We start from the raw sequence: 26,919 nt of genomic DNA, 5'->3' as shown, positions 1-26,919 counted from the left end.
AGCCCCTTGTTCCCCCGGCTGCGGTGGGATCGGGCAGCTGCTCAACCTCCGCTGCTCCCGGCCTTGCGGGCCCTGCGGAGCATGTCGGAGGAGAGCGATATGGAGAAAGCCATCAAGGTAAGTTGGGGGAGAAAGCCTCCCCGCTTTGTCTCTTTGGCATTCCTCTCGGCTGCAGCCTCAGAAAGCGGAGAGAACTTAGAGATTCCAGTAACTCCTGGTTTCAGTTTTCCCTGGGTTCCGTGGACTGCGTTTTACAGCGCTGGGGGCAGAGGGTTTGTGGAAGGGGCGGGGGAGGGACGTCCAACTTACCTGCTTAAAGCGGGGATGTGATTTGTATTTCCCTAGAATGGAGGATGAGTGGCGTGGAGAGATACTTGATGCGAGTAGCACGTAGGGGGCCCTGCTACTCTATTAGATCAGTCCTCAGTACCATCAGAATTTATTTTCAGGTAATCTGCTGCAACAGCACTTGGAGAGTTGGATCTTACCCCTCGCTCCAGATTTGTTTGAAATCTGGTTTCTGCAGGAGGTGCTTCACCTTACACAACCAGCCCTTTGGCAGATAGGTTGTTTTCACTTTTCCGTGTGGTCCCTCCCCCTTTCCTGTTTCCTTTTCCTTCTCCTCCTGGGGAGTGTTGAGTTTACTTAGGAGGAGCTAATGGTGTCCTGTACTGCTCTGTTAACCGGAAAAAAAAAAAAAAGCAACTATGTGTGTTCCAAAGTGGCTCAAATAAAATGACACATTTTGAAAAAAAAAAACCAAAACCCTGCTTTTTACTTTTTTTAAAACAGGCAAACATTGAGGCATTAAGTCACTAGGAGTCAGAAAGTTACCATTCAGCTGTACTGAGGAATTAAGTTTCTTATGTTAATTGAATACTGGAGCTTAAAGTTTGATATGTATTACTTACTTATTTTACAGTATTAAGTCAAATCTGTGCATTTAGGAATTTCATTTTCCCTTGAGGGGTTATTTTCCCCATCAAGACACAATCACTACTACCAATAATTAAGAACTTCCACTTCTAACAATTTTGGGGGTTACAAAGTTTATAGAAGTCATCATTCATTTCAAAGAAAACTCACCTTTTAAAGGAGGCATCAAGACAGAACATTTACATTGAGAAAGATCAGATTTTAAATGACAGCATTAAAGGATCCAAAAGACTGCTTAGATAGATACATTTTTTTTTCTTTTGGTTTGGATTTCATTGGTACAGCATCATGAATTGCCTAAAGTTATATGATTGGGTTGTGAATCAAGATACATTTGGCAGGTTTTTAAATTCAACTAGCATTATTTGCTTTGTGCAAGGTGTTGTCTTGGGCACTTGTGATGCAACGCCAAGGGCCCTAGATGTCCCTCTTTCATAAATCTTCTGTCTAGATGGTGGAGTTAGTTAATAAACATTGTCAGATGATTATAATTAAAAGACAGTTCGATCCCTGGGTTGGGAAGATCTGGAGGAGGAAATGGCAAGCCACTGCGGTATTCTTGCCTGGGAAATCCCATGGACAGAGGAGCCTAGTGGGCTACAGTTGATGGAGTTGTGAAAGAGTTGGACACAACTTAGTGACTGAGCACACATAAAAAGGTGGAGAGTGCTATTTTAGGAAGGGTAGGCAGGGAAGGCCTTCCTGAGGAGGTGACGTTTGTTTCCAGCTTTGAAGGGAATGAGGGAGCAAACCTCCATTGTCTTGGGGAAAAATATAGGCAGTGGGAACAGAAGACACAAAGGCCCTGAGGTAGGTGCAGGTCTCCTGTGACCCAGGAACAACAGGGTGACTGGAATGCAGTGGGTCAGTATAGATTATGTTGGAGCCAGGTAACCGGAAGCCAAAGTACATCAGGCCTTTAGGCCATTGCAAGAACTTTGGCTTGACCCTGAGTAGAAGGGGAAATCTGAGAGAGTTTTGGGCAGAAGAGGTACATAGTTCTAGTGGGCAAATATATAAATGGGGAAGCAGTGTTATTTAGTGGTTATAGTAGTTTCTCCAGGTTGATTCATGAGTTGAAATCTCAGCCTGGCTGAGATTCATTTAGCTGTGTCCTTGAATAAGTCACTTTACTTCTCTGTCACTTAGTTTTCTCACCCATAGGAAGAGGATAAAAAATCTCCCCAGCTCAGGTTTTTTTTTTTTTTTTTTGGAGAATTTAATAAAAATGTGCTTATAATACCTAACAGAACCCAATGGATATTAGCTCATAGCAACTTAAGAATGGTTCAGAAAGAACTGTATGTAGTTTTCCTCAGTTGGTCACTATTGTCCAACCTGATTTTCTTACTTTTTTTTAGCTTTTCTTCTTGTACTTATTAGTAGATCACTGGTAATCTTCCAATTGAATGTGTTCAACCAATACAGATTAGTGAAGTTGAAAATATCTAACAACCAGTACTGAATAGGATATACTCCTTGGAAGCAAGCCAGCATCACATCAATTAAAACTTTTGGTCTGTGTTGTTGTCTTATATTCATTGTTTCGCTTTTTTAAGGCTGTCCCTCATTTGATGAGAACTGAGACCTCTAGAGTTCAGCTGGAAAAGCTATTTTCCTGGGTTTTCACTACAACATTTAAACTTCTGCTGCCTCGTGACCTGAGCATGGGCTGACTGGACTTTAAGATCTCATCCTATTACTCTTAAATATATTAGGATAAGGCCAGCTGGCTACAACCATAGGCTCTGTCTTAGTTCTGTCTCTCCTGCCATAGCCCATGACTTCACTACTCCCAGGTCACTTAACTAAACCTGGGTAATGAGCGTTTGGGGATTATGGGACTAGAGATTGCCTTACATATTTGTTTTCTGTTGTATATGGCAGTTTTTAATATTTGATGACCTTAATAAAAATTCATTTCCATAGTTTTAAAAAACATTTAAAAAAATTTCAGTTTCACATATGATAAAGTTCACCCAAGATAAGTGTATAATTCAGTCATTTTTAGTAACTTAAGAGTTGTGCATCTGTCCTCACTATCCACCTTTAGAATTTTTCCATCCACTCCCCACTTCCCCTGAGAGTTCATTCTGTCTCACTGTGGTCAACCTATACACTGACTCCCTACCCTAGACAACTTTACTGATCTGCTTTCTGTCACTATTATTTTGTCTTCTCTAGAAATTCCAAATAATTGAAATTATATACATGTAGTCTTATGTATTTGACTTCTTTTATACTTTTGAGGTTCATTCATGTTAGTGTATGCATTAGTAGTACACTCCTTTTTATTCTTGAGGAATCTCTTTATGGGCACTTGGATTGTTTCCAGTTTTTAACCATTATAAATAAAATGATAAGTAAAACTTGTCCATACAAATTTTTGTGTAAACATAATTTTTCATTTCTTCTGGGGAAATACCTAGGTGTGGAATTACTGGATAGTACAGTAACTTTTTAAGAAGCTGTAAAAATTTTCCAAAATGGAATTGTTCTAGGATCATTTGTTCAAAACATTATCTTTTCCTTGTTGAACCACCTTTGTTGGTAAATCAGTTGATCATAAGTGTATGAGTTTATTTTTTGGCTTCTCTTTTTTCCATTCTTTTTTTTTTTTTTTTAATTCCCTTTTCTGTTTCATTGATCCATATGACTATCTGTGCCAGTGCCCCACTAATGGGGTTACTGAAGCTTTATAGTAAGTTTTCAAATTGAGTAGCCTGAGAACCATCTTGGTTTTCCTATTTCAAAATTAAGTTGGCTATTCAAGTTCTTTGTATTTCTAAATAAATTTTAGAATCAGCTTGTCAGTTTCTACCTAAAAAAATGTGTGTTGGGATTTTGACAGGGATTCCGTGAATCCCACATGCAGCAACGAAGATCAAAGATTCCGTGTGCTGCAGCTAAGATCCGCTACAGCTAAATAAGTGTTAAAGAAAAAAACTGGCAGCAGAAAGGTGTGGAGATGAAGACTCTTCTCAGCTTGTCTTACACATTTACATATTCACTGGATAGAAGCTCTGTTTTCATCTCTGAACTTAGCCTGGTGTCTGGCACTTCCTAATTGCTCAGTGAGTTTGTGTTACATGGACAGATGTCCTGTTGCTATACCTGGGAGTCAGGATTCTGTTGCTAACTGTAGTCTATCAGATTTTCATTGCAACAAAACAATTTGAAAGTCTCATGAGTTTTGGCTTAACTTCTCAAGGTCTACAGTTGGTTTCCAGTACTGCCCATGGAACCCTGAAAAATAACTTTTACTCTACCACAGTTTATTTTTTTTATTTTTTTCTTTTTTTTGTTTTTTTTTTGTTTCTACCACAGTTTAAATGTATGATTTCCTTGCTTTAAAACATAGCAACAGAAGCTCAGTATATAGTGTGTGCGTGCATGCTCAATTGCTTCAGGCGTGTCTGATTCTGTGACCCTATAGACTATAGCCTGCCATGCTTCTCTGTCCATGGGATTCTCTAGGCAAGAATACTGGGGTGGGTTGCAGTGACTTCCTCCAGGGAGTCTTCCCAACCCAGGGATTGAAGTCGCATCTGCCTGCGTCTCCTGCATTGCAGGCAGATTCTTTACCCACTGAGCCATCTGGGAAACACCAGTATATAGTGACTACACAGTAATCCCATAAAACTTTAAGCTGTAGAGGCTCTATATGGAACTATGGAAAGCTATTGGAATCTATTTTTTAAAAAACTATAAAGAAAAAAAAACTATAAAGAATATAGTTACACAATGAATGTATGTCTTTGTGTTCAAAATAACACTTGAAAACCAGATAAATGTACTATGATATTTACTGTTATTTTATTTGAATTTAATAAGTTTCAGTTTATTCAGTTATTCCAATTTGATCATTTTGTTCAAATATATAGGCCTCTGTGGCATAGCAGCATTTGTAAGACCAGTCTTTCTAGAATCTCAGAAAATCCACTTGACCATTTGAGGAAATAAGTCCTTAGTAGTGAAACATTTTGAAAAGGTATCTTCCACACTCAAGAAGAAAAAACTACAGCCAAAACACCCCAAAACCAGAAACAAGGATTGACTCACATGGATCTTGCAGATGAGCTCAAGAATTTCTTTTCATCCTCAAGTTTTTTGCCTACTCTTGTTGGAAAACAATGCCTAGCCTAGTCATTTAGGTGAAATGTCTAATTACATAGCCCTTTACAAAGCTCTACTTATCAGCTTCTTTCAGAAGGTATCAATAAGATATTGAGCTGTTAAGGTCTTCTGTTGTCCCACTTCTGCTTAACTATTCAACTTTTTAATTGGAGAATCATTCTCTGCCTCCTCCCTTTTTATTTTAATAGGAAAGCTCCATTTTAGAAGAATACAATATCAATTGGACTCAGAAGCTGGGAGCTGGAATTAGTGGTCCAGTTAGGTAAGAGACCCATGACAAAACTGTTCTAAAAAGGGCCATTCATAATACATATTAAGTTAGAAGCATTAGGTATTCCAGATTTGTGAAATAGCCTTAATTTAACAAGTGGGGTATTTATGATAGGCCTTTCTCATCCACATAGACATACATGTAGGTGACGTGGCCTGGGGCAGGATCATTTGCGATGCTGATAGCGGGAGCCACTGTGTGAGTCACTGGTTGCCAGCAGAGGCGTGCTTTCTCCTTGACCAGCCTCGGGTTGAGTTCCCGTGTCTGAGGCCGTGGCGGCGGGCGAGGCGCCTCTTTCTGCCTTTCCATCTGCTCGCCCTAGGGCAGGCTTGTTCTGATGTGCCTGGATATAGTTTTGATTAGAAGTACAGTTCTCAAAGAACAGCTTGTTAGATTAGTTTTTACGGTAACATAGATGATTTCTGATTGAATTTTTTTCTTCCAAATCTAGAGTCTGTGTGAAGAAATCAACCCAAGAACGGTTTGCACTGAAAATTCTTTTTGATCGTCCAAAAGCTAGAAATGAGGTATGAGCCTTTATTGCCTTGACTTGCCTAGATATTTGAAGTGCCTAAGAATATATTCTTTTTACAAGTAAGGCACCTTCCTAGAGAGAGTACAGAGATGCACAAAGAATTTTATGTTCATACTTGCTCTTCTTATGTTCATACTTACTTTTCCCTATTCATGTTGTTATTATAAAGCAGTCCTTCATCCATCAATACCAAAAGCTGTGAGTAGAGTCTTGCTTCCTTTCAAACCACTTCTTTCTTGTTCTTTTTCAATTAATGTGATTCTTGTACTCTGAAGTAGTCAGGTTTACTTTAGCTTTTACTTATTGGAAAAGGTCCTAAAAGGGTGGAGATAGAATAGTATGAGGAAGGTTCTAGTGAATGACATATTGAAAAGGTGCTGCAGAACTCCAAAGATACGTTTCTAGTTTTTCAATAATAGGCATTTGTTTAAAATTATTTGGATGTGGTGATGACTTGTTAATTATATGCAATGAAGGACTTACTCTTTTGCTTAGAGATATATGAATAATTTATGAAATAAGATGAATTTTTCATTTGGTAATAGGACAGTAGAAAATATATCTTTTTTATTTCATGGAATGAGCATTAAGGAGGTAATTTGTATATGAAAACATTTAAAAAAAAAAAGTCATTCCAGATGATCAGGGTTTTTACATAATAGGCTCATGCCCAGGCCTAGTATGGTCACTTTTGGCAGAGGTATGGGGGGAAGTTTGGAGAGAAAATGTTGGCCTCTCCTACGTACAGAAACACTTCCTCTGTTCTTCTTTAAGGTACGTCTGCACATGATGTGTGCCATACACCCGAATATAGTTCAAATTATTGAAGTGTTTGCTAACAGTGTACAGTTTCCTCATGAGTCCAGCCCCAGGTAAGACTACACAGAGTCATTATCACCTGCTCACCTCTCCATGGGTAAGCCACGGTGTAGTGGGATCTTCTCTTTTGTGCTCTCTTTCTCTCCCCTCCCCTCCTTTCCTTCTTTCTTTTTCTTCTCTCCTTTACTTTTTATTTTGGATATTTTCAAACATTTGTAAAAGAATTATGTACTGAATCCCCAAGTGTCCATCACTTATCCTCAGCATTTATTAACTCCTTGCCAGTCTTGCTTCATCTGTACTTCACCCACTCTCCTGTCCCCGCTATCCTCCGATTATATGTTACTACTTTCTCTTTTGAAAAAGTGTGTCACGTGAAGTTTAAACAGATTCTATTTCAGACTAGAAAAGGGGACCAAATATTCTAGGCAGTGTCTTGAAGCTGATATGGCAAAAGGCCTTTATTGCTTAGTCTGGTGTTCCTTTTAAGGAAGAGATCAACATCATTCCTTTAGCCTCCAAATGCTTAGGAAGCCCATTGAGTGTGACACCATTGGGTGTCATTCTAAATCTTTTCCAGGGAGTTCAATACCAAGGGGACTGAGATGTAAACCTGTCTTTCTAGCAGTGTGGTAGGGACCAAGGACAGGCATGCATAAAATATTTTGAGCTTACAAAGGAGGAAAGCTGCTGTCTGTAGCCTAGGGAGGTGAGGTGTCTTAGCGTGGTTGTTTTGGGGCTTGGACTTGAAGGAGATGTGTAGGAGTTTTCCAGGTGGAAAAATATGAATTTATAAAGAAAAATGGGAAATCAAATGATTATTTCTTAAAATTGTGCTCTGTTGGTGAAAGCATTTGGATGGAAGGTGGAAACATTTATATCAAAGAATGGTAACCAAAATTCAGATTTTTTTTTTTGACAACATAAGAATTTTTGCTTTTATTTAGTAGCTGTTTAACCCTATCTGACTGTCTTGCTGGGCATGCTGTGGGTCATATGGAAAACTAGTGGAGTGGGGTGGAGAGTAGAGATGAGGGAGAGAATGTGCGTGCACACACCACACCCCCCCTACACACACACACACACACACACACACACACACACGAATAAATAACAAAGAGCCCAACCTACACAAAGTCGTATTCAATATGCTTTCAATGTAGCTTCCCTAAAATATATATACACGTATAGAATCTTCAAAAGGACCATTGTCTTCAAAACTAATTCTTTTACCTTCTTTTAGTGTCTTAGAAACCTTTAGGTCAGGGATAGTCCTTATTCATAGTGTCCAGCCGGTAGTGACAGGGGATCCAACTCAAAGGGGCTGGTAGGACTAGACTTAGGACACATTTTGTAGATAAAGTATCTAGGTTAGCTACTTGATGTTTCAGTTTTTTTTTTTTAACTTAACAAAATCAAATGCTTTCAAACAGGGCCCGACTCTTAATTGTAATGGAGATGATGGAAGGGGGAGAGCTATTTCACAGAATCAGCCAGCACCGGCACTTTACAGAGAAGCAAGCCAGCCAAGTAACAAAGCAGGCAAGTTGACCCCGGGTACCAATCAAACTGCCAACAGTGTTGGTTAACAAGCACAATTTCATTGGGGGGGAATAAAAGAAAGCTTGGAGAAAAGCTCTATTTGATCTCTCATTGCCTGCTTTGTTATGTAATTAGAAAAGATGCCTTGACAGGAGGAATGTGACCCCCTTTTCTGCTTTGGGGAGGGAGCTATACTCTTCAGTGGTTGTCAATTGTTTGCTTATCATAAGATTTAAATTCTGGAAGGAAGGTAATTTTAACTCCTTTTTAGATGGTACATAATCTTTAGGCATGTAGCTTTCAAGCCACTGTTATTGGACTTTGAGATAAAATGCTGCTGATACTACCTGAAAGACTGTGTGGTATGAAAACATGTTCTAAGACAATTGCATTTAAGATACTTTTTGCTTGTGAGTCACTTTTCTCATCAGATTTTAACATTATTCTAAGGTCTTTGTAATTCTGGGGGTATTCCTGGTTATATGTTCTTTCTATTCTGACGTCACATTTTATTGCTAGAGATATGATCTTTCCACAAACAATACTAGGAATCTGACTGGAAATAACCTCATGAAGAGATGGAAAGCCAAACCCTCAAGGTTTCTCTTTAGGCCAAGCAAGCAAAGCAGAGAAGCATGACATATGGCCCAGTTGGTTCTTAAAGAAAAATTCTTCCAAATTTTCTGTGAGCCTCAAGCATTTTTTGAGGCCTCCATTTTGGTAGGGAGGAACTGCTCTTTGGAATGCCAAGACAGTTCCATACAGAGTGTTAAAGAACAGGTGCAATCTGTTCTGTTTGATTTTTAAAAAATTATAGCTTGTGTTTTTCAAACATTAAAACTAAAGGATGAGCTCTAATAATCTATAAAACCACACCCCTTTAAAGTCACCAAAACAGGCAACATTTTCAACCAGTGGGATGAGCAGATTGGAGCATCAGGTGGAAACATCGATTCAGCTGCTTTCTGTTGTTCTTGAAGGCAGAACTTCAAGTCCTGCTCCCTGAAGAGTGCAGGTCTCTCTTGAGCCAGGCGTTAGCGCCACTGCCCCACTAGGGGAAACGCAGGCCTGTTGAAGACTGCCTGGCCTGGTGTTTGCTCTGCAGTGCTTGTCACATCTCACATTAAATGGAAGTGCAAGTATCTTGTTTTTCCCATTTAATATAGGATTTAACCATCAGTTTATTCTGACAAAGAATTATTTTTCTGTTGTATTTTTCTTTTTGTTGAACAAAATATAGGTTGCTATTAAATGAAGCTTACTTCCTTTCTATTTCTTGGTATGTGAAGTCTTTCTTAATTTCTGCTGTAACACTGAAATCTGACCACAGTCTTAATTGCCTTAGTAAGGGTCATTTTTTAACATCCTGAGCTTTCTAAGCCAGGGGAGTTCAAGAATAGCCTCTTCTAAGATGCGGTTGCTCCATCATGTCCTTCTCCAGATAGCTCTGGCTCTGCAGCACTGTCACTTGTTGAACATCGCCCACAGAGACCTCAAGCCTGAAAATCTGCTCTTCAAGGATAACTCTTTGGTGAGATAACTTGCTTTTCTGTATTTCAGTGTCGCTACTCCCAACATAGTTCAGGAGTGATGCGTAGGTGTGTTGGTGTGTATATGTTTGCAGTGCTCTGAATCCATGTTGAAGAAGCTTTAGGCCAGAGTGCTTCCAGCAGCTTACTTTTCCCATCTGTTCCCTTGCTAGAGGCTCAAGAGAAATTTTACCATACTCCTGGTATCAGTCATTTTGGATGATACTGATACATGTTTGTATAGAAGGATTTAAGATTTGAGATATCATTTGAAAGGACTTTGGGAAGGGGCAGGAATAAAGCTGTTATATGTTACCTTGAAACTTAATGGTTGCGTTTACAGTTAATCCCGATAAGGTGTTTTCCTCTCCAGCCCCAACCCATGCCCCATGCACTATGCCCTACCAGATTACAGATTACTGACTCTGGCTATCATGAAGCTGACGTTAAGGGTGAAGCAGCACTCTAGACTGATGAGAGATGATGCACAATAGTCAGAATCAGGGCACATGTGACTAATATCTTGGTTTAAGTGCTGCCTTTACAAGTTATGAAACAGGGATAACTGTGAGTGGGCAGAAATCCCTCATTTGTATTTTACTAAGAACAGCTCCTCAATATGAATCTTTGTGTCCAGACATGAGGACATGCTACTCATAGGTTCCAGTCCCAACCAGAAACTCATGAGGGTTCAAGGTGACATGTCTTACACCTGGATTTTCCTTTAACATTTCCTGAGAACTCTGGAGCAGTGATTCCCATTTGTTTGATTTCAGGATGCCCCAGTGAAGTTGTGTGACTTTGGATTTGCCAAAATTGACCAAGGTGACTTGATGACGCCTCAGTTCACCCCATATTATGTAGCACCTCAGGTAAGCATGTGCTATTTCTTCCATAGGATGTATCACTAGGCTGCCTGTAGACTCATATTTCTTCCATTCTACAGCATGAGTGGGCATATATTACAAATGGAAAGGGGAGAACTCAGTTTCAGAAACCCATAGGCTGCTTAATTTGGTATAGGCATTTTATTCTTTTAACAGCAACCTTATTGAGGTATGATTAGTATACTGTAAAAATACTTCTACCTTAAGTGTAGTTTGATGAATTTTGACAGATGGATACTTCTGCATGGACCTTGTCAAAATCAAGATGTAAAACAGTTCTATCACTTCAAAAACTATCTTGTGTGCCTTTGCAGTCATTCTGCTCCCAACTTAATCCCCTTAATTAAAACCACTGATCTAAAAAAAAATAAATAAATAAAACCACTGATCTACTTTCTGTCATTATTGGTTAGTTTTGCCTGTTGCAGAATTTCATTAGAATGGAATTCCTGTACCTTTTGTGTTTCACTTCTTCGACTCAGCATGTTTTTGAGATTCATCCATGTTGCTGTGTATATCAGTAATTAGTTCCTTTTTATTGCTAAGTAGTATTCCATCATATGACTAAGCCACATTTGTTTTATCTGTTCACTGAGTGGTGGCCGTTTAGGGTTGTCTCTTGGTTTTTACTATTATGAATAAAGCTGCTGGGAACATTCATTAACAGGTTTGGGAAGACATGCCCCTCCCCTTTAGGTAAAATCTTTTTTCAAAATGGTTGTGCCATTTCTTATCTCTAACTGAAGTTTGTTAGTATTTATAATCTTAGCCATTCTAGTAGGTATTTAGTGTTATTTCGTTATGAATTTAATTACAGCATTTTCCTCATGGCTACTGTTGGATATTTTTTCATGTGTCTATTGGCTGTTCTGTTGTGAAATATGGGTACAACATTCTGTTTTGAAGTATGGTACAAATCTTTTGACCTTTTTGTGATTAGTTTTTATTTTCTCTAGATTTATATATAGAAGTAGCACATCGTATGGTGTTTTCTTTGTCAGGGGGCAGTTTTGTTTACTCAGCAAAATTATGTTTATTTACCTATGTTATTCATATGTCAATAGTTCTTTCATTTTACTGCTAGAAGGTATTCCATGATGTGGATAAACCATGGTTTGTTTACCACCACTCATCTGTTGGTAGGTTGTTTTCAACTTTTGGCTGTTAAAAATAAGCCTGCTTATAAACATTTGTGCACAAGTTTTTGTATGGACACTTTATTTCCTTTTCTCTTTGGTAAATACCTAGAGTGGAACAGCTCTATCGTATGTTAGATGTGTTTAACTTATTTAGAAATTGCCAAGTTGTTTTCCAAAGTGGTTGTTCAGTTTTACATTCCCAATCAGAAAGTTTCAGGGCTCTCAACATTATTACTGGCATTTGGCATGGACAGTCTTTGATTTTAGCCATTTAAGTGACTTTGTTGAGATATTTCACTGTGGTTTCAATTTGCTTTTTCCTAATAGCTACCGATGTTGAGCATCTATTGTGCTTCTTTGCTGTCTGTATATTTTCTTTGAAGTATATGTTCAGATGTTTTCCCCATATTTTAAATTGGATTGTTTGTTTTCTTGCTGAATTTGAGAGCTTTTTAAAAAATATGTTTTGGATATAAGTCCTTTATCAGATACATGCTTTGGAAATATTTTTTTCCAGTCTGTGGCTTTTCCTTTTTTTTTAAATTGAAGTATAGTTGATTTACAATGTTTGAGGTATATAGCAAAGTGACTCAGTTATACACATACACACATATCATCTTTTCTGGGTATATGCCCAGGAGTGGGATCACTGGGTCATATGACAGCTCTATTTTTAGTTTTTTAAGGAGCCTCCATACTGTTTTCCATAGTGGCCACATCTATTTACGTTCCCACCAACAGTGTAGGAGGGTTCCCTTTTCTCCACACCCTCTCCAGGATTTATTATTTGTAAACTTTTTGATGATGGCCATTCTGACTGGTGTGAGGTGGTAACAGTGCCTTTCATTTTGGTGTGAAGACCAATTTGTTAATTTTTTAAAAAATTTTATGGGTTTCTGTCTAAGAGATCTTTGTCTAACCCAAGATCACAAAGATTTTCTACTCTAAGTTTTATAATTTTAAGTTTTACATTTAGGTCTGTGATCCATTTTGACTTAATTTTTGTATAAGATGTGAGGTATAGATCCAAGTTCATTTTTTAGCATTTGGATATCTAGTTGTTCCTATATATTTGTTGAAAAGCTATCTTTTCTCCACTGCATTGCTTCGCAGCCTTTGTCAAAAACCAGTTGAATGTATATGTGTGGGTTTATTTTTGGATTGTTCTACTTTGTTCCATTGATTGGTCTTTATGCCAATATCATATACTGTTTTGATTATTGACACTTTTTAATAACTTTTGACACAAGGTAGTTTTAGCCCTCTGACTTTGTTCTTTTTCATAGTTATTTTGGTTATTCAGATTTCTTAATATTTCCATATGGACTTTAGAATTGGCTGTTGATTTCTACAGAAAAGTGTGCTGGAATTTTGACTAGGGTTGTTTGAAACATATAGTTCAACATGGGAGTACTGACAACATAACAACATCGAGCCTTCTGACTCATAAGCAGGCTGTATTCCATTTATTTTTGTCTTCGGTTTTGCTCAGAAATATCTGTCTGGTTTTCATTGTATAGGTCTTTCACATCTTATTCTAGATTTATCCTTAATATTTTTAATGCTGTAATAAGTGGAATTTTCTTTTTTAGGTTTAATTAATTCACTTTATTATTCTTGTGTGAGAACATGAGCCTGGGTCCTTTCTGGACAGAGACTGTACTGTGCGTCTTTACAAGATAGTGCATTCCTGATAGGGAGCTTTAGTGAGCACAGTCACCTTCAAGAGGGCAGGGGTAAGATGGCTGTAGGCTTTAGAGGTAGCATCCAAGGTGGCCCAGGCGAGGTTGCCCAAGGTGGCAGTGTGGCCCCTGGCCGAGGTGTAACAGTTTTCCGTACTTGCTGTCAGCAGCATGGTCCCGTGGCCATGAAGGCCCAGACAGTAGCAGTGTGTCTGGGTACAAGGATGACACCTACCAGCAGAGAGCTGCAGTATCATGTCACCGTCACGGAACTCTGTGGGGTTTGCCAGTCTTGTGTCCCCAGGAGCCCCACTCCCCATGACAGTGGAGAGCTGGGCCAGGGTGATGGCCGCGAGGGTGGCAGTGGTTACCTTCGTGGAGCACTTAGCACCCAGATCCGTGTGACAATTACAGTCCCTCCTGGCAGCAAATACCTTGAACCTGAGCCACTGACCAGCAAGTCTGCTTTCACTGCTTGCTGAGGCATTAAGAGATGCCCCTAGGAAAAAGTAATCTCGGGAAGAAAAAATAAATCTCCTTCAGGGACTGAATCTTCTTCATGTCCTTGACCTAGGCAAATACCAATAAGTTGCTGATAATAAGAGAGAAAAAAGCCTTTTGAAAGTATTTAGAATTTTCAGAAATTTTTGATTGTTAACTGCCAGTGGCTACCCTCTTCAGCCTTCTAACATAGCAGTCTGTCTCAAGCTGCAGGTCACTGATGTGATGTTCAGTAAATTGTCCCCTTTGGTGTGACTCTGACAGGTACTGGAAGCCCAGAGAAGGCATCAGAAGGAGAAATCTGGCATCATACCTACCTCGCCAACACCCTACACTTATAACAAGGTAGGAGAAGAGAAACTAATCTCTACCCCTTGGGTGAAGCCTGTATTCTCCTGTGAGGTGTTTGTGGTCCTTTGGGAAGGTGACAGATTCTCTTTTTATCCCTTGATATTATATTGCCGCCTGAGAGGCTGAAAGAAGCTACCTACGCAGAAGAGTATTTGGAATTCAAGTTTCTGTCTGATGAAGTAAGATTCATACCAGTTTAGATTTTATAGCAAGAACCAAAGGCTGTGGTTACCTGAAGGTTATTTATTTGACTAGCTGTACAGTCCACTGATCACATTTGAAAGATACGTTTGTCCTGCTTTTTTGAGGTGGAGGCCATTTCAGAGGATATTCCTTGGCCATTTATGGTGCCATTCTTTCTAACCCCATAAAATACCCAACTTGGAACAGTGTCTAATACACAAGGCAAGTGTCCTGAGTGGTACCTGTTTCTATCACAGTTGTTAATCTGTAGCCTACACATCAGGCCTCTCTGTCCTAAAATACAAGAGACTTAAGGCCTCTTGAAACAAGTCCTAGAGATACTGGAGTCATGGAGTGGTTCGGAAAAGAATGATGCTGCCTGGGGACTCAGGGAGATATACAGATGACAGGGAGGGAGCTGAGGATGGCAAAAGGGCAGGCCAGCTCCTCCTGGTTGCACAGCCTAAAGGGCCCCCATATTCCTACCACACGCACATGCATACACACGTATCACAGGGCACACAGGCTCCTGTGGCACTCAGCACCCTCCACCTGGCACTGGCCCAACATGACTGTAACTCGACACATCTACTTTCATGGTTAACCCTGTTCAGTCCCTAAGTAAGTACTGCTCCACACCTTGCTCTACAAACTATAGGCTGCTGTGTCCTTATATAGTGAAAGTTGGAAGTGAGGGCTAGGCTGATGATAGTATCAGTTAGAGACTGCTTCCTGCTTCCCACTGTGGGCAGGAATTGAGTGGTAGAAGCACTTAGCTAATAGAGATCAGAATTTATTTGATACAGTATTCTCAGCATGAATACAATGGATTCTTATGTGATACATTATTTCCCAGTACTATTTTTTTCTCCTCTTCCTACTGTTTTGTGAATCTAATGGTGTTTGTGAATTTGCTTGGCATTCATAAAATTTACACTCCACAGATGAGTAATATATTAAAATAATAAGCTCATAATAATTTTGAATGTGTATATATATTCATCTAGTTATAATCTTTACATTGGCAACTGAGTGAACACTGAATGCTACATTTGCAAGTAATTTTTTAAAGAAACATAATGTAATAAGATGTAGTTAAATTTTCAAAAACTAAATACATCTATCTTAATTTTAAAAAAAGAGGCAGGATACTTGCAGTGACCCCACCCTCGATCTGCTGCATGATGTTGGCTTCTGTGCTTAGCTTCACTTTTGACAGATGACCCTAGAGGTGACAAGATCTCTATAGCACCAGTTTCCTCATGTGAACAATTTTCCACATTTGAACTTTTTTTTTAAGATTTCTTTTCACCTCTATGATTTTATAATTGTTTTACAGCATGGGCCATGTCGTTTATGAATCTCTACTAGTAGTATGATGCCGAGACATGGCTGAGCGTACCTGAGGCACCTGCTTTTCCAGGCTTCTTACAGAGCAGCGCACAGCTGTGATGTGAGGCGCTAGTGGCCACGGCGGCAGGCTCCCTGGGCCGCCCCCCTCAGGCGGACTCCATTTTGTCCTGCCGTTCAGGAGGGGCTTGGGTTGAAGCCTCTGTGGACCCAGTTTCTGAGGCAGGTGGAACTGCGTTTAATTAAAATAGGAGTCTGTTATTAATAAGCATGCTGTGACTACAGGCCATGAAATCACCTGAAACCTACAGACTTGGTAGCAGGTGGCAGTTTTGTTCCTTTCAGAGTATCTTCCCAAGAATGGTCTCGTACGTGGGCATAGTGAGTCCTTGGCCAAAGGATTGCTTTCCACCCCCCATTCTTCCCTGCCGTGCTTGTCCCCCATCTGTGTCAAACTGCTGTGAACCTTTAGAAAATGACTGGTGCTGTTTTTTGGGGCCAGCCCACCTGCATCCTGGCTATTTGTTCTTATACCCTCAACCCGCCCAGGTGGCCAGAGGACATGTTTCACAACAGCTGGCTTATGTCACTTACTTTTCTGGCTGGGGGCAAAGTGTCTTACATCTGTACCCAATGGTCAGATGGCAGCTTGGGCCTCAGCAGTGAGAATAAAAGTGACTTTTTACCCCAGATTGGCCTTGTGTATATGGTGTGCATATAGGTAGCATTGATAGCACATAACAAGGATAGAAAGGTTAATTCTCTTAAGACTTCCTGAAACTTTTCCAGTCTCTGATAAGTGATTCTTGGTGATATCGGCCTGTGGGTATCAAGGGCTGTTATTGGGTCAGTTCTGGGGGCTTTATTTTAGAGCTGTGCCTCTGGTATGAGTGACCATTTTCTTTTTGCTTTCAGAGCTGTGACCTGTGGTCCCTAGGGGTGATTATCTATGTGATGTTGTGCGGATACCCTCCTTTTTACTCCAAACACCATAGCCGGACTATCCCAAAGGATATGCGGAGAAAAATCATGACAGGCAGTTTTGAGTTCCCGGAGGAAGAGTGGAGCCAGATCTCCGAGATGGCCAAAGATGTTGTGAGAAAGTGAGTCTCTGGGCCACTGGGCGGGGGGCCTTACAAGCGGTAGAACGCAAAGCAGTATTGGGTAGAGAAAATTCTTTGTTTCCCAGGCATGTATCTTCTCATTTTTATCATCACAGAAAATCTGCCCTGGAGTCTGAGATGAGAGTTCTCAGTATCCACATCTCGGTGAAATTGGCGCTGTACTCCCTCCTGTTGCATTCCTAGAATTTGTCCCTATGGTTGAATCCAGGTCCCTTGCTAGCCACTGTATCCGTGAACATTAATTCAGACTCTAGGGTGTACCCTCCCTGCACAGAGGCCAGTCATTCGGGACTGACACGGTGCCGGGAGCTGAACTGGGCGCCAGAATGACCACGTTGCCTCTGTCTTTCCCTTCCTCAGCTCCTGTGGGAGTGGGACTGTTGTCAGGACCTCAGTCCCACCCCAGCCTCCCTGCTGCTAGTTGTTTGCTCTGGCATATAGAGATAGAAAGGTTCAAAAGGACTAGGGCTGAGTGAGTGTGAGGGACACATGACGTTTAGAGTCCTCTGCTTCTTACAGAGCAGCGCACAGCTGTGATGTGAGGCGCAAGTGGCCACGGCGGCAGGCTCCCTGGGCCGCCCCCCTCAGGCAGACTCTGTTCTGTCCTGCCGTTCAGGAGGGGCTTGGGTTGAAGCCTCTGTGGACCCAGTTTCTGAGGCAGGTGGAACTGCGTTTAATTAAAATAGGAGTCCGTTATTAATAAGCATGCTGTGACTACAGGCCGTGAAATCACCTGAAACCTACAGACATGGTGGTGGGTGGCAGTTTTGTTCCTTTCAGAGTATCTCCCCAAGAATGGTCTCGTACGTGGGCACGTGCTCCAGCTCCTTAGCTGGAGTTACTAAGAAGTCAGGCCTACATAGGAGCTGTGCTTGGTTTTTCTGCCCACCTGTCAGGGGATCTGCTGCCTGGGACTTCTGCGCTCTTCTGACATTGCTACTGCTTGGTCTTCACTGAGTAATTGCTCCTCTTTTGGTTTCAGTTTCTTCATCTGTAATGTGATAGAGATAAGCATTAAAGGGGCATTACCTGGGAACTGTCTCCTAATAGTACAGCCACTTCTCTATGCAGATTACTCTCTTTCGGAAGTGAACTTGTCCTGTTGGTTAGGTGTTTATGTATATAAAAAGGGATTCATTTCTAAAATATCCAGGTGAAGGTGTTTTAGGGGGGTGGAGGCAGTCTGAAATCTGTGTTTCCATGCTGTATTCTCAGCCACTTAACCAAAACATCAATATCCTGTAAGTTCTCTGCAGTTCTACAGACTGTATTTCCTGTCACTAGAGAAACACTGATTATCTTCTCTCAGCATTGAGGGTCTTTTCTAAATAATCCTTTCTTTAGAATCTGAAGCTGTTCACAATGATCCAGAAAGTTACAGAGAGCATGAAAGAGCAAGTAGGCACGTTGTCCTGACTGATGTTTGAAATGGGAGGCTATATATTTGGAAGGAGTGCTGTAAAAGGTCCAGGGAATATGCTGGGGTGAGCTAGGAATTGCATCAGTATGAATGTACAAGATGGGAAGAACTGTGGTCAAAAGCCGATGGTACAGACAATACATTAGGCTTAGAAAGAAATGCTGTCCCCTTCTCAGATATTAGATTTTTAGCTTAGAATGTCTTTGGAGAAATGGCTCAGGGTTTGTGTCCTGCCATATGGTGATATCTAAGAGTTTTATCACAAGTAGCAACCTGGAATTTCAGAACTGTATGATCGCTTAACTAATTTTACAGCCACTGTTGGCCAAAAGAGTACTTTGAGTCCCTTTTGGGAATTATAGCCCACTGTCCTAGAAACATTAGTCTGGGAATTCAGTGTCTCAGGAACTGTGAGCCATGTGTAAGATTGATTACCTTACTGAACTTAGAACTCAGTCTGAGGTATCACTGGATTAAGCCTTTTCCTACCATTTTTAATCTCAATTTATTTAGTATAGAAAGGACCGTCTAAGGACACAGTGCCCTCACAACTAACAGTTAGGGAAGAGAATCTCACCTCTGTCCTGCAGAAAGCCTAGGCTGTAAGAGTTGGCAGAAAGTAGAAAGTCAGAAGCTGGAGCTGGCTAGAACCAGACTCAGGAACTTCCTGGCCTTCTGGAAGCAACTGTGCATGGCAGCCTTTTGGCCTTTTCTCCACAGGCTCTTGAAGGTCAAACCAGAGGAAAGGCTTACCATCGAGGGAGTGCTGGATCACCCCTGGCTCAACTCAACTGAGGCCCTGGATAATGTGCTACCCTCTGCTCAACTGATGATGGATAAGGTTCTGAATGATGCTCGTGTTGCTGGCCAAAATGGTGGTGTTGGGAAGGAATGCTGGGGCTTGACTCAGTGAGGGGGTTAAAGGCAAAACAATGCAGAGCGCACAGTCTTTCCAAGAGAAACGTCTCTGGTCTCCTGAAGATCAGGATTGGAAATAAGGAGCCTCCTTCCATAAAGGCCAGATCAAAGCCCGGTACATACACTAAGGGAACATTCAAAGTATCTTCTTCCACATTTGTGCTGTGGGGTTGAGGCAGAGAGCAGTATCAGACATCAACTATCCTTTTGCCCAAGGGGTTTAAACAAGACTGGTTAGAAAAACCAATAAGCACAAAACCAAGAGGGGACACTCTCAGACATCAGAGCCTTTGCATGCTAAATTTTCTGTGAATTCTTATGGGAGTTCAGAAAAAGAAGACATCTTTGAAGGGCTGTAACTAGGGAAGGGTTCCCCAAAAGAAGGCAAAACCCATCACAGTTATTAACTATTGTGTAGCACTTTTAAACCCCTTTACATGTTTAGCTATGAGCTGGCCTTTGAAGAACTGGAGTAGCGAGCACATGTGCCCACATATGGTGAACAACATGAGCAAAAAATTAGAGACTGAAATTCATCAGTGGGAAAAACAGCCTGATTTCATTAATAGGAAGTTGGTGAAATGGGTGTGACAGGGAAGGGCCTAGCTTTGAAAGTAGACAGAGGGGTGTGAGTCTTAGTAGGACCTAATTGAGAGGTTCTTACAGATTTTTGAGAAGAGTCCTGCCACAGGGAAGATATTTAGGGATGGTTAGTCAGACTTGCAGACTCACCAACCTAATACTACTACAGTAATCTAGAAGCTGGGAAGCTGCTCTAGGAGCAGAGAGGTAGAGATGAATGAATAGGCTCAATATTTTTGAAGACAAATTTCAACAATTTGGGGTGACTGACTAGAGATAAGGGGACAGTGAGTGGCATATCTGGTGATACCACTGGCAGGGAAATCAGGAATGAGCCTGGTTTGGGTGAAGGGAAGTCTGTTAGATTTTCATTGTTATTTGATGGTAGATGGACATTCAAATGAATGAAATGTGTGGTGTGGATTCAAAATGTGGCTGAAAGGTAAAGGCAGTGACACAGACTTGAGTTACTCACTTAGAAGGAATGGAGTTGAAGTGTGAGGGAATAAGTGAATAGGAAAAAAGAATGCTAAGACCTCCCTTAGTTTAGCTGGAGTACAAGAGAAGAAGAAAGGTGAACCAGAAGGGACAGAGTTTTCTGCTGTCTCTGATCTGTATGCAGTTTTTTTCCTGGTTTAAAAGTATTCAGTAATCCAGAAATGGTTTGTTTGGTCAGTCCCAAATACAGGATTACTTATATCCTCTGATTGTCAGCACTTGAGTGTTACAGTGTGGCTTCCCTCAGGATATTGGAAATGAAGAAGTAAGATTGCCTTCTCTGGAGTTCCTTTAAGATTAGTGTCTAACGAAGCCAAGTTCGAATATGCATAATCTTCTTAATGAAGAAAAAGGCCTTTAAGGTGAAACTGGAGTGTGACAGTGTATTCCCATTTTGAAAGAAATGATGTGGTCAAGATGCAGGTTGGTCAGCTTTGCAAGTGTAGAAAAAATGGCCACATGCAGAAGCTGAATAGTGTCCATCTCAGCTGTAGCTAGGAGATGGAGTCTGAGCTCATGAGCTCGCGGGTTCCCATCTCTTTGGTTGGGCTATCTCTGATAAGAAGGAAATAGATGCATGGGTCTGGAGATGGGTAGCCAGGGCCAATTACTGTAGTTTACTTCAATGAGTTTGAACTCTTCCGAATCTAATTGTGTGCTTATCAAGGAACTATTTTTTTTTTCTTAATCATCAGATTTTGTTGTTGAAATTCAAATAACACAAAGGTATATAAAATAAAAAGCAAAAGTTCCTCTTAATTACCCTGCCTCAGTCTCACCCCTCAGAGGTGAGGTGATCTGTGACTTGATGTATCCTTCCTGATCTTTTTCTGAGGAGACACACATTCACAGTCTGTCCTTTTTTTTTCTTTTTTTCTAAAATACAAAAGTGGGATCATCTTGTTCTAATGAAGCTTTTTTGCTGATTATTTGCTTTCCCTCATTGGTCTGCCCATAGTGAGAGAACACACTGGTCATAAAGACAGACTTGAAGAGTGCTAGACTTTATGACAGTTATTTCTCATTGTAAATTAATTGACTGGCTTTATAGATGAGTTTGTGAGGGTCTTCCATGCTCACCAGGTGAAATACTTGGGGTTCTGAGTCATTGGGGCTGAGGTGACTGTTTCTACCTTGAGGGCAGCGAATAAATGCCAGTCCGGGAGTCTTCTCAGGCAGCAGCAGCCTGCCAGCCTTTCCCCCTGATGTACATGAATGACTCTCTTTACACTTGCCCTTGCCAATGACTATGAGCATGAGCCTTGTTCATTTTTCTTACTTGCCTTTCTGTCCCCCTGAAGGGAAGAAGGGCTTGCTGTTGTGTGGCCCTTGGCTGGCCTAGTATTTCCTGGGCCCTGCTGACCCATGGGGAAGAGTCCTCTGCCTTTTCAAAAATTTGTATACTGCCAAGCATAAGACTGAAATTACCTGCTTAGTTCTTTTAGAGATTCTCCTTCCCACCTTGTTAGATTGGTTTTTTAGGTGCCCAGAAATGAATATGAAAAACTGACACCAGTGTTTGTATTCAGGCGGTGGTTGCAGGGATCCAGCAGGCTCACGCAGAACAGTTGGCCAACATGCGGATCCAGGAACTAAAAGTCAGCCTCAAACCCTTGCACTCTGTGAACAACCCCATTCTAAGGAAGAGGAAATTACTTGGGTAACTGAACTTACTTCTTCGATTCTCCCTTCATGGCTGGTGTGGCCAAGGACAGGGTTCTGAAAGGTCAGCCAAGAGTCTTGCCCTTTTTTGCCTCTTAGGAGGGTGGAGAGGATAAGTTCTTTAAATAGCATCAGAACTTGGAGATACTTTATAATTAATTATTTTATCTGAAAAATCTTGCCTTATGTTTAGTGTTTAGAGGTAACATCTGTTAAGAGCTGGGTTTTGGGGTCTCACTTTGTTATTACCTTTCTCCCAAACTTCTAAAGCACCAAGCCAAAGGATGGTGTATACATCCATGACCGTGAGAATGGAGCCGAGGATTCAAATGTTGCCTTGGAAAAGCTCCGAGATGTGATTGCTCAGTGTATTCTCCCCCAGGCTGGTAAAGGTCACACCATTTATGAATGCTCTGCATGACTGTGTGTGTGCATGTGCACATGACTGAAGGAGTGGTTTATTTTATTTTATTTTTTTTAATTGCTGACCTTCATTTTTTACTTAAATATAGTGATTTTTTTAAAAAGAGTAAACCAAAAAAAAAAAACCTTTACAGCAAATATTTTGCATAAATATAAACATGCATGTCTACTTCATAATTAAGCAAAATAAACTTTCAGGCACAAGATTTTAATAATCATTAAAGAACGAGACAATTAAATCAAGACAGAAATAACAGGAGCAACAAAGACATTTCATGACATTTCAATTGGTCTTGTCGTCCAACCTACTGGTTAAGGCCTGAGTTTTATGGATGAAGGAGTGGTTTAATTGGAAGTTTTCTGTTTCACCTTGGTGTTATAAGAAAATAAGTATGTTATATACTCTAAGCCCACTGAAAAGAGTGGACAATGGGAACTCAGAAATGTGGTGGGTTCTGCCCCACCTTTGGCTTCCTATGAAATTTCTAGTTTAATTGCCAGTGTCAGGCATAACATGTAATTTTGTATTTTCTTAGTTCATTAATGAGATAACAGGATAGAGGATAGAAAATGTGAACAGGGTCAGGATTAGGTTGGGAAGGTCAGGAAGGTCGAGAAACACCATATCTAGAGCCCGTATCTAGAGTACAAGGCTGTCATTAACTTGTGAATATAAAGAGAAGACCTCCCAAGTTCAGAAGTGGCCCTGGCTGCTACTGGTATCACAGGCAGACTGCGACTTAGATACATGAGTCCTTTGAGTGAGGACTCATGACTCATGCTCTCTTTCAGCATGCTCTCTTTCCCCTTAATGGGATAGGACAGGCTTTTCTCAGCAGATGAATGAGATACTTCACGTTGTAGGCCTGAAAACTACTGAGCTGACCAGTCTTCCTAGATTCCTTGGGTTTTAAGAGAGCTCACATAGCATACCTCAGGTAGCCTTCCAGAGTAGGAAATGAGCTTAGGAAGAAAGAAGGTAGCCCACTCGGCCTTGTTCTCCTTCCTTCTCATGATCTGGTAGGTTAACCAGGTGTTTTTGATCAGCAATAGCCCAACATTGCCTATTTCCCATCCCCCAGGGCTAAGACTCCGGGGGCCTCAGGGGATGTCTGTCAGGTGGTCAGAGTAGGAAGAATTCAGAAACCAGAAGTAGTCTACATGTAATGTAGGAACTAGCAGTTATGATAGTCTGGAAAAGCTTGCACCTTTAATGACCACTTCTCAATAAAGTTGGACATCCTGTCCTTCCATCTTTGACACTAAAACCCCATGATGCTGCAGAGGAATGCAACTTCTTTTTCATCTTTATCAACAGGAGAGAATGAAGATGAAAAGCTGAATGAAGTAGTGCAGGAAGCTTGGAAGTATAACCGGGAATGCAAACTCCTGAGAGATACTCTGCAAAGCTTCAGCTGGAATGGTAGGAGTCTTAATTATGCCTTTCCCCAGGAGTGCAGAGAAGTATTTGTGTTTAGATTATGTAGGATCTCTGGGGGCTGAGCTGGGGCTCTGTTCAGGTGAAGTAGGGCTGGAGAGTGAGTGGAGTATTGTGGGACAGGGGTTAATCCTGCAGTAACTACCCAGGCATATCTGGACAATCCAGCCCTTTCGCTTATCTTCCAGAGTTCAAATGAATTGTGTGTTGCAGAGTCATTGCTGTCCAGAGCCCCCATCATATACCACTTGGGCAAAAAAAAAGCATCAGATCTCAGAACTCCTTCCAGATATCTGAGCTGTTAACCGAGTCATTATAAAGAGCAGTTCAGGGAAAAAAAGAAAAAGCAGTTCAGTCCAAAGGGGAGAAAGAGGGCAAAGTACTGCAAAGTCTACCCTGCAGATCTGCTCAGCTTAGAGAAGACCTGTTGCACTAAAGAGTGTCCCAGATCTGCTGCTTGTTAAATTTTTTTCCCCACAGGCAAAGGCAGAGGTGTATTTTGAGCTGCTTTTGTATTGTCTTCCTAGAGTAGTAGGCTAGACTTCAGGTCTAGGATGCTCAAGGCAAGGAGCCTGGTTTTTGGACATGAGAAGTCCAAAAAGTTAGCCCAGCCATTTCTGTACTTGGAAATTAGCTTCTCTAGGATATATTTAAGATTTTGAAATCATCTGTACAGAAAAGTGACATTTGAGGTGCACACTTCCATAAATTTTCACAAAGTGAACATTCTCACGTAACCAGCATTTGAACATGTGCCCTCTTCTACTACCTCCTTCCCCACAGGGTAATTTTGAGCCCAGTTTCTAGCACTATGTATCAGTTTTGCCTGATTTTATATTTTATGTATATGGAATCAGACAAGTCTATGTTCTTTTGTATCTGGCTTCTTTTCGTCAATGTTGGTGAGGTTCAACCATATTGTTGTGTGTAGTAGAAATTCATTTCTCATTTTTATATATATATGTATGTACGTAAATGTACGTATGTTCTCTCTATATATTCATATGTTTTTTTCTCCATAATATACACCAGATAAATAGTTTTTGTGTTTATCCATTCTACTGTTGAATGGATATATGGGTTGTTTCTGGGTTTTGGTAATTAAGGAAAGCACTGCTCTGAACACTCTAGTGTATATCTTTTTTTTTTTTTAAGATTTATTTATTTCCATTTATTTATTTTTAGCTGCACTGGGCCTTCATTGATTCACACGGGCTTTCTCTAGTCGCAGTGAGTGGGGGCTACTCTCCAGTTGCAGTGTGCAGGCTTCTCGTTGCGGTGGCTTCTCTTGTTGCAGAGCATGGGCTCAAAGTGCGTGAGCTTCAGTAGCTGTGGCTTATGGGCTTAGTTGCCTGGTGGCATGTAGGATTTTCCTGGACCAGGGATCAGACCCACGTCCTCTGCATTGGCAGGCAGACACCCAACCACTGGACCATCAGGGAACTCATTTCTCCTATGTATCTAGAATTGGAGTTGCTGGTTCATGGGGATATTCATCTGTTTGGCTTTAGAGGGTACTGCCACCATTTCCCAAAGTTGTCGTACCAACGTATACCTCCACTGGCAGGGTTTGAGGGTTCTAGTTATTCTGTATCCACACCAACACTTGCTGTTGTCTTTTTCATTTTAGTTTTTCTAGTTAGTAAGTACTATTGGTACTGCAGTGTCATTTTACTTTGCCTTTCCCTGATGACATATAAGCTTAAGCACTTTTTAATGTTTATTGCCCACTTAGATTTTGTGAAGTGCCTATTCTGTTGCCCATTTTTCTATTGACTTGTACCTCTCTTATAAACGTGCATGTCTGGATAGGCGTTCTGTTGTAGACACATATTACAAAGAACTTCTCCCTCTTTGTGGTTTCCTTCTGTGCTGTTGTACTGAACACTGGATTTTTATGACCAGGTTAATAAGCTGCTCAACTCTACCTGAAAAATGGGGGACTTGAACTGCTTCTGATCAGTGTTGGTGATGGTTCCTCCATTGGTGAAGGTGAATTTGACACTAGTGAGGTGTACCTTATTGGGTCCCTGTCAAGAATCTTACCATCTGTTTGGAGACTCACCTTTTCCTTTTTTGGGTTTCAGGTCGTGGATTCACCGATAAAGTAGATCGATTAAAACTGGCTGAAATTGTGAAGCAAGTGATAGAAGAGCAAACCACTTCCCACGAATCCCAATAATGACAGCTTCAGACTTTGTTTTTTTTTTTAATTTGAAAATTTATTCATTAATGTATAATTTTTATGTAAATTAATAAATCATAATTTCATTTCCACACTGCTTAAAGATGCTGTATAAATTTAGATACAGGATTTACTAATAGTATATATAGTTCATTTGTTTTAAGAAAAGCTCAGTTCCTAGAGATATACTATTACTTTAGGATTGTTTAATCATCTGTTGTAAAGCTGACGGTATTGTCAAGCAAAACTGTTTTATTTGTAATAAAGTGTACAAAAACCATTTGCCAGTGGTAGGCAAAGGACCAACTATATTGACCTCTCTACTTAGTAAAGAGTTGAATCAAGTACTGTGGAATCTGGTTTCAGTTGCCCTGTGTATTTCCTCTCTGCACTGTTGATGGATTAGCTCTGGTGCCAAGAATTTTTTGTGAATCCGTGTTGCAAACTGCCTGATGGAATTCAGAGGGTGCTGACTCCTGTGATGGAAGAGGCAGGGAGCTGAGCCCTCATTTCTCTGGTCCCTAATTCCCTAGGGAAAAGTGGTCCCATTTCTTTATTGTCATATTTGTTAAAAGGTATTGGTGTATTTCTTTAATAGGATTCTCTATTGAGTTTATTCTTTTCATGTTTAACCAGATCTTCAGCCCTGCCACTCCCTTCGAGGTCCTACCTTGTCCTCCCCATTTCCTGAAGCCCTCACCAGCTCCATTGCTTCTTACTTCCTTTTCCTGTTCTTCTGACTCCTTTTATGGAATGATTTTTCTGAGAAAGTTACATATCATAAAAACTGAACTAATGGATATTCAT

General features: G+C 40.7%; 2 protein-coding genes across 4 annotated transcripts in view; one reads left to right on the top strand and one right to left on the bottom strand.

The window, feature by feature from the left end:
• Window positions 1-32: 32 nt before the first annotated feature.
• MAPKAPK5 (MAPK activated protein kinase 5) lies at window positions 33-26,421 on the top strand. Of its 3 annotated transcripts, none has more exons than XM_020904209.2 (14): window positions 33-117; window positions 5,262-5,335; window positions 5,796-5,871; window positions 6,654-6,751; window positions 8,132-8,240; window positions 9,682-9,771; window positions 10,546-10,641; window positions 14,243-14,323; window positions 16,778-16,965; window positions 19,127-19,247; window positions 21,934-22,064; window positions 22,337-22,452; window positions 23,808-23,912; window positions 26,015-26,421. In XM_020904209.2, exons 1-14 carry the CDS (start codon window positions 82-84, stop codon window positions 26,107-26,109), a joined length of 1,416 nt encoding a protein of 471 aa, XP_020759868.1. In that variant the 5' UTR covers window positions 33-81; the 3' UTR covers window positions 26,110-26,421. The 3 variants fall into 3 exon arrangements, with proteins under 3 accessions (XP_020759868.1, XP_020759866.1, XP_070331473.1); XM_020904207.2 differs by having other exon boundaries at window positions 22,337-22,458; XM_070475372.1 differs by lacking the exon at window positions 6,654-6,751 and having other exon boundaries at window positions 9,686-9,771; window positions 22,337-22,458.
• Window positions 17,487-26,919, bottom strand: part of TMEM116 (transmembrane protein 116) — a 92,216-nt gene continuing 82,783 nt past the window's right edge. Inside the window, exon 11 of the mRNA XM_070475375.1 lies at window positions 17,487-17,977. Within this exon, the coding sequence (XP_070331476.1) occupies window positions 17,879-17,977 (99 nt within the window). The 3' untranslated portion in view covers window positions 17,487-17,878. The remainder of the gene's footprint in view (window positions 17,978-26,919) is intronic.

Source organism: Odocoileus virginianus, chromosome 12 (genome assembly GCF_023699985.2).
Source record: "Odocoileus virginianus isolate 20LAN1187 ecotype Illinois chromosome 12, Ovbor_1.2, whole genome shotgun sequence".
In the NCBI taxonomy this organism is placed as follows: domain Eukaryota; kingdom Metazoa; phylum Chordata; class Mammalia; order Artiodactyla; family Cervidae; genus Odocoileus; species Odocoileus virginianus.
The sequence above is the reverse complement of the archived record's forward strand: the minus strand, read 5'-3'. Positions and strand labels throughout refer to the sequence as shown.